The sequence below is a fragment of the Culex quinquefasciatus genome, chromosome 3 (genome assembly GCF_015732765.1).
Source record: "Culex quinquefasciatus strain JHB chromosome 3, VPISU_Cqui_1.0_pri_paternal, whole genome shotgun sequence".
NCBI classification, from domain to species: domain Eukaryota; kingdom Metazoa; phylum Arthropoda; class Insecta; order Diptera; family Culicidae; genus Culex; species Culex quinquefasciatus.
This window is the reverse complement of record NC_051863.1, coordinates 80687171-80704023: the sequence shown is the minus strand read 5'-3', so window position 1 is coordinate 80704023 and position 16853 is coordinate 80687171. Positions and strand designations below refer to the sequence as shown.

Below are 16853 nucleotides of genomic sequence, written 5' to 3'. Positions count from 1 at the left end.
ATCCTAGAGAAACTTCTCAAAACCTACGATTTCCAGATTATTATCTGTTGAATCTGTTGCTCGGCTTGTTTATTTTATCATAGAATTATTTGATCCTGCTCTGCCTTTTCTTTCTTTTGTTCTAAAATATCTAAAATCGTCTGGAAACATGCATGGAAAATGTAATAACGCAAAATTGCTGCTTTCAACATAGGAAATGTACAAACAAAGTTTCATTCTCACCATCAAATACAGATTACAAGATTACGAGAATCTGGACGAAATATTGCAAATTAATTTAATTTCAGTGTAAAAAAAGACCAACAATGCTTTTAAAATCATAAAAACTGGAAAAGAACCCAATCTATCTAATTGCACCCTTCCTGCATCTCATTAGGCATTGCAAGTTGTATGAATAAAGGCATTCTCCCTCGTCCACGGCGTCGGTATCTTCCTGTCTGTCTTTCTATCTGTCGGCCGACAAAGTCCGCATTGCCATAAAAAAGCAGATTGAAATGAACCTGTCTCGAGCACGTGCGTCTTTCTGCTCCCCTGCCGCAAAGTGTTCGGATTATGTAACTCATTTTCCGATTTGTGCAGAACTTCACTCCATGCTCAATGCTCAATGCTCTGCCTCAAACGTGCTGGCTGCATTCATAAATCGCGGATAAACGCCGATTAGGAGGTGCACTCACTTTGTGCTCACATTTTACTTGTTTCTCCCCCGGTTTTAGGCTTGCACTTGTGCTCTTGTGCTAAAGCTAAACCACGCGCACGAGTTTACTCTAGATTTGGCTTGAATGAGGAAAAATCATTCCTGCCCAACAGATTTGTAGAGGCTTTCTTTAACCGGTCTCTGCTCTGTGCGGTGAAGCTGGAAGTAAGCCAATGACAAATTGTTGTATAATAACAATATACGGAACAAGTTTTATTGCGAGCTGCTCATTTTCTAAAGATTAACAAATTTTCCAAGATTTTACCAAAATTCAAATGTAAAAATCAATGTATCAGATGAGGTAAACAAATCACTTTTGAAAAAGTGACACATTTTGTCTCAAGATTTTACTTATTCTTAAGGCAAATTAGGAAAAAAAAGAAAGGAAAAATCATGCAAACCATGGCAAAATAAAGCGATCTTCTTTCGCCAAAAAGACCCACTCGATTTCGGCTCAAGTTTACCGGTTCAATATTAAATGAGACAAGGTTTTTGGTGCACCACTTTTCAATGTCGCTTCATATTTATCTGACCATGCAGCAGAGTCTGGGTGCCTCGACCCCTTCAAACACAAACACCCAAGAGTCTCTCTCTCTCTCTCTCAAGGAGAAACACTCATCGAACCGTACCCGCCGAGCGCGGAGACTCGGAAAAGTTTGGCGCGGAAAACTGAGAGCTGCGCCTGTGAAAGCCAAAGCACGCGGAGCTTGATCAATCAGTTCATCTGCGAACGCCAGCGTGAACGGTTCGGGTTTCGCGCGTTGTCCTCGTTGAAGTCTCCCAAGTGGGGAATCTTTGTGAAAGAGCGAAAAATAAAACTTTGCAAATTTTGAAAGTGTGACAGAGGTTAAAAAAAGTGTTGGGGAAAGTGTTCTTGTTCTTGTAAACGAACCAGCAATTCAGCAAAATGTGGTCAGCGGTGAATTACGGAAAAATAAGTTGGATAGTTTGGTTGCTGTTTCAACTTTCGGTGGATATTATATGCTTTGGTAGGTCATTTTGCCATTCCCAAATATCTAGTATAAATTTGAGCTGTAAAAAACCGATTGTGATTGGACACTCACTTATACACACTACGAAAAAAACGTGTAATTTTCGGTTAAATTAGATGCACATAACTGGAGCATCAAATTAGACGCAATGTTGTGTCTAATTAGACGTAAAGTTACACGACCCAAACAATCTCCGATATCGTGTAAAATTACATTAAACGTAATTTTGGCAGGACATTTTCGAATAGGAATCTCATTTTTCTTATTGGACGACAGTAAACGTGTTTCTGTATTCTGAAGTTGAAATGTTTTTATTGCCCAATATTCATCACAATTAAGTACACAACTTTCACTCGTTTTTCGTTGTTTTTACCACAAAGATTTTTCACTGGAGTAGCGCCATAAACCCTCCGCCTAGGATTATTTCAACTAACAACCTTCCGGCATACCATTTGTACCGTGTTGGCCACTCGCTCAAGGAAGCATCAAGGTGGCACAGATGGAACCGAACCGATGATTGAACCGACGACATGGAGCCCTGCACTTGCACACTATGTTTCGGTTTATTCAGGAGTAATTCTTTTTGCGGCTTAAAACGTGTTTTTCCTCGCGTTCCATGATGTCCGTCCGCAACCTGAAAAGACCAAAAAATATTTGCTATCGGTTTCAGGTATATCAATAAAAGAATGTTTAAACTCACCTCTATCAGAGAATTGACTGGTTTTCTCTAAAACGGTAGCAGGTTCCGGCCAGTAAACGAAAAAAAATAACGGAATCTGGATGAAAAATGCTATTCTCTGCGACATCGAAGCTGGCTGACGGTTTGACGTTTAACAATTCTGACAATCGTGTAGCTGCAGACGTGCGTGAAATTGGGTTTCATTTGATGTAAAATTACATCAAATGTGATGCTCCAGTTATGTGCATCATATTTAGCGTAAAATCAGGTTATTCGAGATGCAATTTTAGGTTTCGCACGATGTAAATGAAAACCAGTGAGAATTTTATCGATTTACGCCAAAATAAACCTAAATTTACATCGAAAATACGATTACATGTTGTTATTATCGGTTTAATCAAGAATTACATCTAATGTAATATTAATTTTTTTTAGTGTGTATTATAACTAAATTAGTGCATATGGAAAAAATGAATAAATAAACAAAGTATAAAAAATATACAGTAAAATATTTTAAATTGGATTATACCTAGCACACAAATAATAAAAATCTAAATTTCAGGGCAAAGTTTATTTATTTAATGTTAAAAGGAAAGAATCGGGAAAAAAACTTTTTTGGTTACATAATAAAACACCAAAATATGAAGTTTAAAATATATTCAACTATACTCTAGTTATCCTTCTGTAAACTTAGGGCGTCCAATTTTCCTGGGTTTTGAATTTCCCGGGAAACGGGGAAAATATTTTTCAAATCCCGGGAATTCCCGGGATCCCGGAAAATTTTTTAAACAGTCAAAAAATCTATATGTTCATTAAATTTGTTATGTTTTTCAAGCTTACATTCATAGAATTAGCTCAATACTGTTCATTGGTGATAATCTTTACTTCAATCTGAACAAGAACAGCAGTTTTTAGTACGTTTAAAAATATTAAAAATTGTCGTTTTTTGTTCTTTGTTATGCTTCGGATTTTTAATGAATCTTAATTTCTAATCAAATGTGATTTAAATTATTTCATGTTAATAATCATACAATTCTTATTAATATATTTATTTTATATTTTTATATGAAATGACTACAAAAGCTAAAATATTTCATTGATACTGTAAAAAAACAAAACACGAAAACAGATAGAATGAAACCATTAAATGTAAAAATTTTGAAAAGTTTAGAATTTCATGTTTTATATAAAACATATTTCACTACCGCTAACTTGGGGAAATCAGAACTGCAGTCTGAATAGGTACAGGATATTTTTGAGCAATAAATTTGAAAATTGGTGCACAAATTGTTTTGTTAATTAGGAAAATATCAGAACATTATGCTGTCTTAATTCGTTACTATTGTCCCAATTTGCTCCAGATGCCGATGTCTGATGAAAAATAATTAAATATGTTTTTTTTTCAAGTTTAAAATCATCATTAAACATAAATATTTTAAAAAATAAATAAAATTAATGGAAAATATTCAAAACGCTAGGCATTTTGCGGATCCGTAAACTAAAATTTTAATAATTTTCCCTTATAAGCCAAATAAATATTGATATATGCCGAATACAAATTTGCTAATGCTTTAAAATTGTTATCGATTACTAGGTATTCAACTGTTCATCTATTTCCACAACCAAATCTGAGTTTTCAGACCAAAAAATGATTTTTTTTCAATTTCGGGAATTCCCGGGACAAAATATCAGAAATCCCGGGATTCGGGAATTCCCGGATTAGGGAAAATCCCGGGATTTTTGTCCCGGAAATTTCCGGGATGGACGCAATATGTAAGCTGTTTGATTTTTTTGTTTTTTTTTTTTGTTTTTTTTTTGTGAAGTTAGAGATTAGATATTATATCATTTGCACTTACTAATGTACAGTGGTTAAGATCGCAAAATTAAGGGGAAAATGGTGAAGTTGTGGAGCTTTGGTGTCTTCAGAAGAGTTGTTGTAAATAGGAAAGAGCATTTTTTTTGTTAAAAATTATGGTGGTTTACGATTAGGGGTTTTGAGGAAATGTAACTTTCCACAAAATTCTTCGTAATTTTGTTCTCATCGTGTTAAAACGTTTCAACCAAACTAAAAGTTTTTTCTTCCTATTTGCCACAACTTTTCCGGAGACATCAAAACTCAACGATTTATAAAATTCTTCAATTCACTATGTAATGGAGGCACCTGGTTGTTCAAGTAAATGTATCATATTTTTAATTAAACGCGTTTTATTGTCATATTTCAATTTATTTTTTGCATATTTTTCGATATGATTAAGTGCAATACAGCAGTGATTTTTAAATCATATAGTGTACCATGACAACCATTATATGGAAAAAACCAACAAATTTCTGGAAATATTCACTGATAGGAATTTTGAGTCATAAACAATGTCATAAAAATTCTTAATCAGATAAATGAAGCACAACTTTTTATGAAAAAATCTCCGATCTTGGCTATATAGCTGGGACTTAGGATATTTGTATAATTTACATTGTATATCATTGCAATGTAACTTATCTTTTAAAATGTAACCGATCATAAAAGATATCTGGACATAGTTTCTAAATTCGTTCATAAGGTTATTGAAATGAAAAAAAACTGTTGCAAATTTTTTTGATTTTTTTTCTCTCTGATTTTTTTTTCAAATTAAATGTATTATTATTGAACACTCTTATAATAATTATATTTCATTTACATTTTTAGTGGTATGGCTAAATGCTCTTCATCTTTGTTGTATTTTTCGTTTTATTATTTACTGTTCACATTCATTTATTTATTTCAAATTGTTTTACATTTTTGCATTAAATCGAATACATTTGGGTAAATAAAGAAAAAAATCACTTTAGCAACTAATCCTAACTTAAAATTAAATAAAAATTCTTTGAAATATTCAAAATCATTAGAACGAGTAAACTACGAACTGTATTTTAAGATAAATCCTCCGAGCGTTCTTACTTGTTCCGCACGAGTTTTGCAACCACGCAGTATTGTTGTCATCTCGATGAAAATGTTCAGAAGTTCTTGTGGTGAAAACAGGTCACTGCAGTCATCCCTCTTATTCGGAACAGTTTCCAGATCTGCCAACGTCCAACAAATCATAGAAAATCGATAATTGAACATAATGATTTGCTTTTTCCTACATGTGAAAGCTTTTCTTGCGATCTTTCGATTGATGTATAGACTTGCTGTACATTTTTACGTTTTATATCAAGTTTTTAAAGAAAAACATTAACCCTTGAAATCCACAAATTCGGAACACTTTTTTCTTACGATGTAAACAAACTTTTTTTTCTCTCCAGGAGTACATATTTTTTACAAAAAAAATGACTTCACAATCTGAAACCAATAAAACTCAAGCTTAGTGATGTTTTAAACATGGTCTGAAAACTTTTTTGTGAAAATATCAATTAAATTCAGGTGTTCCACAATTGTGGGAGGCACAATAACATCCCACAATTATGGAACAGGCAATTTAGAGGCAGTGTTTTGCAGCCCTGGACAAAATAGTCTTGAAATGAGGTTTTTTGTTCAAAAAGTACTATTTTTACTAGTGAAATAGCAAGAGAATGTCCAAATAAAGGTCCTAAAAATAGGAGGGACGACAGAAAAGTTGCATTTGGCATGCTATTGACAAATTACCACAAAAGTGTTCCAAATTTGTGGGTGTTCCGAATATGTGGAATGACTGTACTGCCTTCATTCGTTGATGCTGGTTAGTTTCCCTCGGTTGCTGACTGAAACCTGGAGGTGATGTATTCTCTGCAACTTTTTGCCACTGATTCAATGGCAATGGCTGCAGATTTGGAACCACTCGAACAGATTCCGCTCCTGGCGACGCCAAAGCAGGAAAATCCACGTCCGTGAATGCTGGTGGTGTTTTGCAACGATTTGGTTGGTGCCTCGTCGTCGCTTGCTGCCGAATTTTCACAAGCTCGTTTTGGGTAGCTTCGATTCTTGGTCGAATGGTCGCCACCGCAATTGAAGCATTTCGCTTCGATGTTCTCGTTGATTGTGTTGCAAGCTTGAGTTTTGTGCTCACCTTCGCAGGTTGTACAACGACTCTTGATGAAACAGTTTCTTGTGTCACGTCACGGTGCACTGGACGATAACGTTCCCAAGTCACGATGATGTTGAAAATTGCCCGCACTGCTTTCAGCTCAGACGGCGTTGTCGATCCTTTCTCGAGATGAACCAGGTACAGTTGATCACGATACTTGATGTCCTTGTTGTGTCTCGTCATCTTGAAGACTTCGATCACGTCCAACTTAAGAGTTTTGAGCTCTTCTTTCAGCACACTCACATCCATGTCGTACAGGCCACGGAGGACTTGTTTCATGGGGCGTTTACCTGGATCGTCATGGCTGTAGTATTCAATCTTGGTGTTGTTCAGCAAATCCCAAACATAGTTGTAATCCTTTCTGGTAGGGAGCAGAGTTTTGAGCCCATCAGCAAATGGAAGCTCGTAAAGCACCAGATTTGATAAATCCGGTCAGCCACTTTCGCACCGAGTCCGATGACGATGTTTTCACAAAAATGGGTGGCAACTTTTCCCGTCGTTTAATTTCTTTCTTCTCGCTCACCAGACAAATTTTGAGCGCCCTTGCTCTAACTGCATGGCTTTGCAGGTAGCGCTTCGGCATTCTTTAGGTTCTTCTAATCTACCGATCCTGCTGGTGAGGACCGCCTCTTTTTCTTGCCGTGAGGCATTTTTGCACTTTTTAGCACTTTTCAGTAGCTAATATCGAGGAGTACCTCTCTCGTTGTTGGTTCTCAAAGGAATGACCTTTTTTCTCTCTTTCCTCCCGCTCCCTCCAAAATCGGTCCGAAAAATCGGAGGGCATTTTTTTTTTCAAAATTTTAATGCGATTTTAAGTGTATTCAGCTAAAAACTATTTAAAGTGTATTCTACTGCGTTTTTAATCGTTTTAAATTTGTTTCAGAATATTTTGATTTTTTGTGAATTTTCTGCTGTATTGTTTTTTTTAACTAATGGTTGCAAACCGACTATACCGCTGTATAATGCATTTTCCATGGCTTTTTTCATTGAAATTTCTTGCGCCATTCACAGGTAAAAAACTGAAACAGTTGCTTATCTCTATACATTTTGGCGATTTTTCGTGGTCAGAATAAGCTCAAATTTGGAATTTAGCCAATTAATTTTTGATTCAGAGGGTAGCCCGAGTAAGCCCGGATTTGGACCACCCTAATTCACACATTTTAAATTATATTTGTTATGGCCAAATAAGCACAATATTATTCTACAAGTTGCAAAATACTTGTATCGAATGTTTGCATACAATCTATTCAATAATCTTTGTTTCGAATTACAAGCTAATAGTTTAAGATTATATAAAAAAAAATTAAAAACGCTCATAAAATCGAAAAAGTGACTTCAAAATTGTAAAAAACACCAAATAGGCAAAAGATTATGACTGGAAGTTGAAGGATAGGCCTAAAACTACCAACAAAATAGAACATCTTAACATGATAAATGCAGATAAAACAACTAAAAATGAAAAAAACAGGAAAAGTAAAGTTTTTTAGAACAAACGTTGCTCAAAATAAACTCTTAAACATAAGAAAAATAATAAAAATCAAAACAATACATTTAGACAGAAGAGAGTTTACTAACTAAATTAATGGCACATGTTTGATACTTCTACAGGTCCCACCCCTCGAAACACTCGTGGCTATGCCTTGCTGGAAGCCCAGCGAGACCGGGAGCACATTATCGGTCGAATGAAAACCAACATCAAAAAGATCCTGAACATGCAGCTGGAGAACGCCACATTGGATGAATACGTGTTGAATGTGTTTGATGTGGAAAATATCAACCCTACTTATGTGTTTCTATTGCCTAGTGGGGACAAAAGTCAAATAAAAAAGTTAATTTATCAGAAAAGTGATTTCGTGGAGGCGGAATTTCCCAACGTGACGACGATAAACAAGTTCAAGCGAAGTCTGAACCAATCTTCTGTGAGTGATGAATTTAGTGACGAAGAAGATTACAGTGATGAAGATATGGCACCATTTTTGAATGTGGGGGAGGATGAGGATGACCGGATGCAGGAGATTGTGAAGGACAACATTCGCACGGAGAGGAACTTTATCAAGTTTATGGACGATTTGAACGATGATCTGGAAGCTGCTTTGGAGAAGAAAGTGAAAAAGGTGCCGCATCCTGTTCAGAGTTCATCGTTCAAGAAAACTTCACTGTTCACGCCGTACACTTACATGAGTACAAAAACAGTTGGTTGGGAAGATTTCGGTCTCGAGGGTTGGAGTGGAGGCTTATCTACCGGACTTCTATACCAGCATCCCGTCCTGGAAAGGTAAAACCATTGTAAGGTGTCTCTTGAAAAGTTTCTCATCGTCAACATTATTTAATTTCTTTCGAGGCCAAAAACTAAACAAACCGAAGAAGATGCCCTCATCAACATTCAGGCCAGTTTCGATCCCCTCAAGTTCATTAAAACGCCAGCTTTGAACAAGATTCCGGCCAGCACCACCTCCACCAGTACCAGCAGCAGCAGTGGGTTCATTAGCGCGAAGAAAAACAACGTCACTGCCATCGCCGCCAGCAGCGTTCCCCAGCGAAGCAAAAATCCGTCCTTGCTGCTCAGCTACAGGGTTGAGGAAAAGCTCGAGGAAGTTCTGAACCGGACGAAAACGTTCAAAGGAAAACCTCCGCGCTGGCCAATCACCAACCCCCGTGACGAGCATCGAGATAACGACGTGTTCATTGCTCGAGCTATAATTTTTGGATTAGCGCTGGAGGTACGCATTCATTTTATCAAGGCTTTTGGCTGATGGTATTTGCAATTTAAGCTTGGTTAAATCTCGGAGAAACATTACAAATCTCCAGTATCGGCATCTGGCATAGGTATTTTAGCCTTGTAACTTTGCAATATTTCAATATTTTGTTTTGTTTTCAAATAAAATAGACACAGAGAACAACGGCCTTATATGATTTGCGGAACAGGCATCAGAAATCGATCAACAAAGTTTATAACACCAAATACCCGAATTTTTAGATTTTTGCCTTCCTCACATTACTGAGGGAAGGCGATAAAATCACTCGGAAAATGAACTTCTTATTTGACAACCTAGACCCACCTTCACGTATACATATCGACTCAGAATCATGTTCTGAGCAAATGTCTGTGTGGATGTGTGTAGGTGGGTGGACAAATAAATTGTCACTCGATTATCTCGGGACTGGATGAACGGATTTTGACCGTATTAGTCTCATTCGATCCGTCTTGGGGTCCCATAGGAGCAAATCTCTACGAAATCGGCCGATTTCGACTATTTTTATTTTTTGATTTGACTTAAACTTTGTGGGGGCCTTCCCTAAGACCAAATAAGCTATTTTGCGTCATTGGTTCACCCATACAAGTCTCCATACAATTTTGGCTGCTGTCCATACAAAAATGGTATGTAAATATTCAAACAACTGTAACTTTTGAGTGAATTTTCTGATCAATTTGGTGTCTTCGGCAAAGTTGTAGGTATTGTTGAGGACTTTTGAAAAAAAAAAATTAGGTACACGGAAAAAAAATTTGCAGATTTTTTTATCAACTTTTTTTTCACTAAAACTCAATTTCCCAAAAAACGTATTTTTTTATTTTCGAGATTTTTTGATATGTTTTAGGGGACAAAAAATCCGCAACTTTTGAGCTATAGAGAAACATGGTCAAAAAATCTGCCGCCGATTTATAAATTTTTGAAAAAACAGTGATTTTTGGAAAATTTCACGAATTTTTCATGTATTAACATTGATAATCGGTTGCTGAGATATCTTCATTAGAAAATGGTGGGTTATTTTGGTGAGATTAAGAAAACTTCAATTTTCGTGTTTCTTTTTCTTAAAGCGACGCTATCTCAGCAACCCGAGGTCCAATCTTCAATGGCTCTTAAACAATTTTATAGCAAATTTTCTGAACCTTTCAAAAAAAAAATTAGAAACGGTCACTCATGGTCACTATTTTTAAAAATTGAAAAACTGCAAATATTTCGCTAAAATCAAACTTTCGATGGCTATATCTTGAAAACGGAGCCCTTTATCAAAAAATCTGTGAAGTACTTTTCGATTGCTAATTCAATTTTGCATTAAAAAATAATGCCAAACTTGTTTTTGCATGAAACTTCGATTTTTTACAAATATCACTATTTTTTCAAAAAATCATAACTCGGCGGCAGATTTTTTGACCATGTTTCTCTATGGCTCAAAAGTTGCGGATTTTTGTCCCCTGAAACATATCAAAAAATCTCGAAAATCAAAAAATACGTATTTTGGGAAATTGAGTTTTAGTGAAAAAAAAGTTGATTAAAAAATCTGCATTTTTTTTCGTGTACCTAATTTTCTTCTCAAAAGTCCTCAACAATACCTACAACTTTAGCAAAGACACCAAATTGATCAGAAAATTCACTCAAAAGTTCAGCTGTTTGAATATTTACATACCATTTTTGTATGGACAGCAGCCAAAATTATATGGAGACTTGTATGGGTGAACCAATCACACAAAATAGTTTATTTGGTCATAGGGAAGGCCCCCACAAAGTTTGAACCAAATAAAAAAATACAAATAAAATCCATTTCCGGTTTTGGTAGAGAATTGCTCATAGGTCTCTATTTAAAATCAGCAAGTTTAGCAAAGTACTTAAAAAGTTATGCCAAAAAAACGATTTTGGCGTATGTCCGGAAGATTGTAAAAAGGGTTGTTTTTGCAATCTTCCGGACAATTTCAGAAAGATATTGAAAAGACCTTTCCAATGTGCCAAAAACATTGAAGATCTGACAACCTTATCAAAAGTTATTAGCACTTAAGTGTTATCTATACACTTTTTGGAGGCCGGATTCAGATATTGTGATAGAAATATTGTCTGAATCTTCCATGTGAACTATCGTTGAAAAGGTTTTTTATCAAACCTTGCTGATGAGTCAGAAATATTGATGGTCTGCGAACCCTATCAAAAGAAATGAGTGATAAAGTTGATTCGTTAGACATGTTAAGAGGGAATGATGCTATTTTTACTGAATGTATTGACTTTATGAATATGAGGAAAGCAATATCCACCTAAAGATGGATTAAGTAAAGTTTTAAATTACCAATACAACTAACAAACCAAAACGAAGATCAGAGTGATGGAGAAAATAGAACGTTCCTTGCTTGATCAATAACTCAACTGTGAGGATGTGAAATCCACTTAACGGCCCAAACGTCAATTATGAAAATTCAAGATATTTTTTAATATGTCAAACAAAAGAATTATACTGCATTTAGTTGTTGAGGCATATGTCATAATATCCATTAAAATTGCTTTCCAAATCTATGATCCCGCGTCTCATTCAAAACAGACACCGGCGAGACTTCAATGCCCACCAGTGACGAACCTAGTTTGGCAAACCATTCAGTCTGCCCGGCTGTTTGTTTTACTTTCCTCAGTACATCAGCATCAGTGCCGGCTAATGTCTCTAGTACAATAAAGTTGCATAATTTAGACGCCACTTGAGATATATCATTGAGCATAAACCGAGATTTTACTTTCCATTGTACTGAGCCAAGAAGCAGGAGGAAAAAAAGCGACAAAAGTAGGGCAGTAGATAACTAAGGCTTCGCGACGGGTTGATTTTCCGCTGCCACATTTAGACACGCATCCTCAAACGGGTTTTTTTGTGGTTCGAAAGATTATCCACTCGAGTGACGTCGGTCGGGCTCAAGTCAAGACCCCCTCAATTGCTCCGATGGCTGCGGTACTAGCTGTGAGGCGCACCACGCGGAGAGGAGAGTCAAGCCAAGCCCCATGCGCAAATGCTTAAACGCATGCGTGTTTTATTTTTTTTAATTTTTTTTTTTGCTTCTGCTGTCTCTCCGCGCTAAAACCAGACACGCTGGTACTTTTACACGTTTATCAACTTTGGCCGGTTTATTTATACAATTATTTTCATACGACGACGGTCGGCGCGCTCGACACTTATGCAACAGTAAGAAAACGGAAGTTTATGTTTTGAATCTGTGAAAACGACGACTGAGGCATTGCTGGATGAGTTTTCACACGTGCATTGCTGGCGCCGATCTGGTATATCATGTGCAACTGCACTACGGGGGGACAGATCGTAACCTAATTATGAGCTTGAGATAGCAAACCGGTGTGTCGAATTTGCCGCGGGGAGGTTAGTTTTGAATGTTGGATAAAAAAAAATGCATGCAAGTATGATGTCGTATTCACTTGAACCATAAAAAAACACTATATACTCGATATTTCTGTTTTGTTTTATGATGAATTAATTCAGTGTTTTTAAGTTTTGGTTGAATGGCACAGTAAAAAAAAATCACTGTCACTGACAGTGAAATTGACTTGTAGTAAAAAAAATCAAACCATCCACATTACGACCCCCGGGTCTTTTGTGAAGGCTTGAATGGGGAGGGCACCCAAACCTCTTTCTACTCCAATGAACCTTCCACCCCAGTGTTTGTACTGATGACCTTTGGATTGCGAGTCCAACCGCCGCCAGCGATTCCACCGGAGTAGACATTGAAGGTCTGTACCGAGCTCCAGGGTACTCCAAATTTTAATGTTATTTATACCAAAAGATGCGCAAGAATCTGGCCTACATGCCAATGGTGTTGAAAATAAACGCTTCAGTGGCCAACATGCCTCAACAAGTGACATTTTTGAAAAAAATCTCTTAAAATCAAGGGGACTAAATTTTTCTCAGAGAACTTATAAAAAATAGCAAAGAAAATAGACCTGCAATCAACTGAAACAAAAAAGAATTTTGCTGCGTTGATAAGGCCATTGCAATTCATTTTAATGCAAGTTTTGCCCACCGTTCAAATTTTGCTGCAGAGAGAGAATAATTCTTACTTATATTGAATTTGGGACCACTCGTTAAGGTTGCAAAAAACAAAATATTATTTTCATAAATTATTTGTTATTTCGTCGCTTGTGTGCTATCTTGTGGCACTTCATATCTTTATACAGCACACGTGAAAGCATAAGCGGTAGGATGTATGAAGTATTTTATGATATTTTCTGTTTAAAAATTCGAAAATCTGGATTGAAATATCGATTATGATTTTTTTTGCCTTTGCCTTGCCCGGGGGCAAAAAATAAAAAAGTTCAAAAATTAAATTTATGAGCCATGGTTTCAACCAGAGTCTCGGCCCGAAACTTCAAACACGAACAAAAGCAGTGAACCGAAGATTGGCAATTCGCGATCAAAAGCTCCAAAATTCCGACAGATGGCGCAAAGCATCGAAGAATGACGATTCAAATTTTCGCTGTTCGGTTAAATAGGAATGCAAACTTAAAATTGAATTTACAGCTCATAGAACAACTTTTGAGAAAAAATTCAAGTAGTACGATTGTTAACTCTTTGCCCTCTATAAATTAACGCAATAAAAAAAATTTAAAAAAAATAGTTTTGAAAAAATAATATTGTTTAAAATGATAGAGCATCAAAAGTTAACAAAGTATCAGCTCGAATTTTTGCTTAAAAGTTGTTCTCAACGCTGGAATTTAACAAAACAGAATTCACATACATAACCTCAAAGGGCGGAAATTTCAATCGACATTCTTCGCTCTGTTCTGCTACTCAAAACTAGGTGTCGCATGTCGTTTGGCTCTTGAACGACCAAACGACATGCGACACCTAGTTTTGAGTAGCAGAACAGAGCGAAGAATGTCGATTGAAATTTCCGCCCTTTGAGGTTATGTATGCGAATTCTGTTTTGTTAAATTCCAGCGTTCAAAACAACTTTTGAGCACAAATTCGAGCTGATACTTTGTTAACTTTTGATGCTATATCATTTTAAACAATATTATTTTTTCAAAAATATTTTTTTTTCAATTTTTTTTTATTGCGTTAATTTTTAGAGGGCAAAAAGTTTACACTCGTACTACTTGAATTTTTTCTCAAAAGTTGTTCTAAAAGCTGTAAATTAAATTTTAAGTTTGCATTCCTATGTAACCGAACAGCGAAAACTTGAGTCGTCATTCTTCGATGCTTTGCGCCATCTGTCGGAATTTTTGAGCTTTTAATCGCGACATTCGCGTTTTGACGTTTTGGAATTTTGACAGTTTGGAACGCATGAATTACGCTATTCGCGATTTAAAGCTCCATAATTCCGACAGATGGCGCAAAGCATCGAATAATGACGATTCAAATTTTCGCTGTTCGGTTATATAGGAATGCAAACTTAAAATTGAATTTACAGCTCTTAGAACATTTTTTGAGAAAAAATTCAAGTAGTACGAGTGTAAACTTTATGCCCTCTGTAAATTAACGCAAAAAAGATTAAAAAAAAAATAATTTTGAAAAAAAATTGTTTAAAATGATAGAGCATCAAAAGTTAACAAAGTATCAGCTTGAATTTTTGCTCAAAAGTTGTTTTGAACGCTGGAATTGCCGTTCAAGAGCCAAACGACAGGCGACACCTAGTGTTGAGTAGCAGAACAGAGCGAAGAATGTCGATTGAAATTTCCGCCCTTTGAGGTTATGTATGCGAGTTCTGTTTTGTTAAATTCCAGCGTTGAGAACAACTTTTGAGCAAAAATTCGAGCTGATACTTTGTTAACTTTTGATGCTCTATCATTTCAAACCATTTTTTTTCAATTTTTTTTTCAAAAACTTTTTTATTGCGTTAATTTACAGAGGGCATAAAGTTTACACTCGTACTACTTGAATTTTTTCTCAAAAGTTGTTCTAAGAGCTGTAAATTCAATTTTAAGTTTGTATTCCTATATAACCGAACAGCGAAAATTTGAATCGTCATTCTTCGATGCTTTGCGCCATCTGTCGGAATTATGGAGCTTTTGATCGCGAATTTAACAAAACATAATTCGCATACATAACCTCAAAGGGCAAAAATTTCAATCGACATTCTTCGCTCTGTTCTGCTACTCAACGCTAGGTGTCGCATGTCGTTTAGCTTATGAATGCCAATTATCGGTTTCCCACATGGGTGATGTGGAAATTATTGCACATGGTTGAAGTTGGGAATTTTGCAACTTATTTTAATTTATGCTAAATTTCAAAATTTAAACACGAATCTACAGCGAATCGATGTGAAAACTAATAATAAAACAAATTCTGGTCTGAAATTTAACGAAATTTTGTCTGTTTTGGAAGACTTAATGTTATTGCACAATGGTTATAGATTTTTTTTTACAAAAAAAGTAAATTTTTCGGTTCGTCCACAAACAGTCCCATGTTTGTAAACAAACGACGCCAATGTTGTTCGGTAGCTCATATCAGGCCATCGCCGGGGCCCTGGTTTCAACATTTGAATGAAAAAATGTTTTAAAATGCATTGTTGTTTTGCAATCATTAGTTTCCAAAATATCTAAGGCCGTTGCAAATATTTTTCAAAGTCAATCAAAATTTTAATGGAAATAGAAGTCTAATCAACTGAGAACAATCTATGCCTTTTTTTAATTTTCGTCAGTACTTAGAAATTTGGGAAATCAATGATTGCAAAACTACTAGACAGGTGTACGATGCATTTTAAAACACTTTTTTCATTCAAATGTTATGACACCGTGGCCTGTAATTTCAATTTTTAACTTGTTTTTTTTTTTATTTTTTTGCAACATAAACTTTGAAAAATATTTGCAACGGCCTAATTGGAAAAAATAAATAAATAAAAGATGAACTTGAATTTAACTAAAAACCCTGAATTCAGCTCAAAATGACTTTGGCGTCCATTTTTTTCCAATTTTTTTCATATTTAGGCCTTCTAACGTCCAAGGTAGTAGTGATCCATAAAATATTTACTTCAAACAGAAAATTCAGTGAAACATCAGATAATCCGTTTTTCTAAATTCCATTTTGTTTCCCCAGCAACGAAACCGACATTACCGAAACCGGCCTAATCGATGGATCCCCCCAATCGAGGGAGGGTCGCTCGAAGCGCGGCGTCTACAACCTGTACTCGATGATCAAGTGCTCGACCGGCTGCGATCCGATCATTTACAAGGGCTACGGATGCTACTGCGGCTTTCTGGGCTCGGGCCAGGCGCTGGACGGAATCGACCGGTGCTGCAAGATGCACGACTACTGTTACACCACGGCCAGGTGTCCGATGTTTCTGGAGTATTTCGTACCGTACCTGTGGAAGTGCTACCGCGGACGTCCCTTGTGTGGTATGGCGGAAGCGATTCGAATTTGATTTGTGTTATAATTTATCTTTTTTAATTTTCAGCCGTGGACCACGGAGAATGGGGTGGACCGGATTCGTGTGCCGCCCGACTCTGCCATTGCGACCTTTCGCTGTCCAAGTGTCTGCGACGGTATCATTGTCCCCGGAAGCGGAATGTCTGCACAACGTCACCACTGCGACTACTGCAAAATCTGGTGATGGTGTTCTGATCCCACCAAAAGGGTCAGATTTTGACAATTTTTGAAGATAGTGAATGCAGCTGCAGCACCAAATAAAACCTCAGAAAAGCAGAATCCCTAGCTGCTAGGGCGCGTAGTACAAAGCAAAAGATGGATTGTAA

At 36.3% G+C, this 16853-nt stretch overlaps 1 protein-coding gene across 1 annotated transcript; it reads left to right on the top strand.

The window, feature by feature from the left end:
• The first annotated feature begins 1408 nt into the window (after window positions 1-1408).
• LOC6042766 lies at window positions 1409-16831 on the top strand. Its single transcript, XM_038260503.1, is given in 5 exon segments — window positions 1409-1683; window positions 8011-8677; window positions 8744-9099; window positions 16158-16496; window positions 16556-16831. Coding segments are annotated over 5 exon segments (1611 nt in total). The 5' UTR covers window positions 1409-1601; the 3' UTR covers window positions 16723-16831.
• The last annotated feature ends 22 nt before the right edge of the window (window positions 16832-16853 follow it).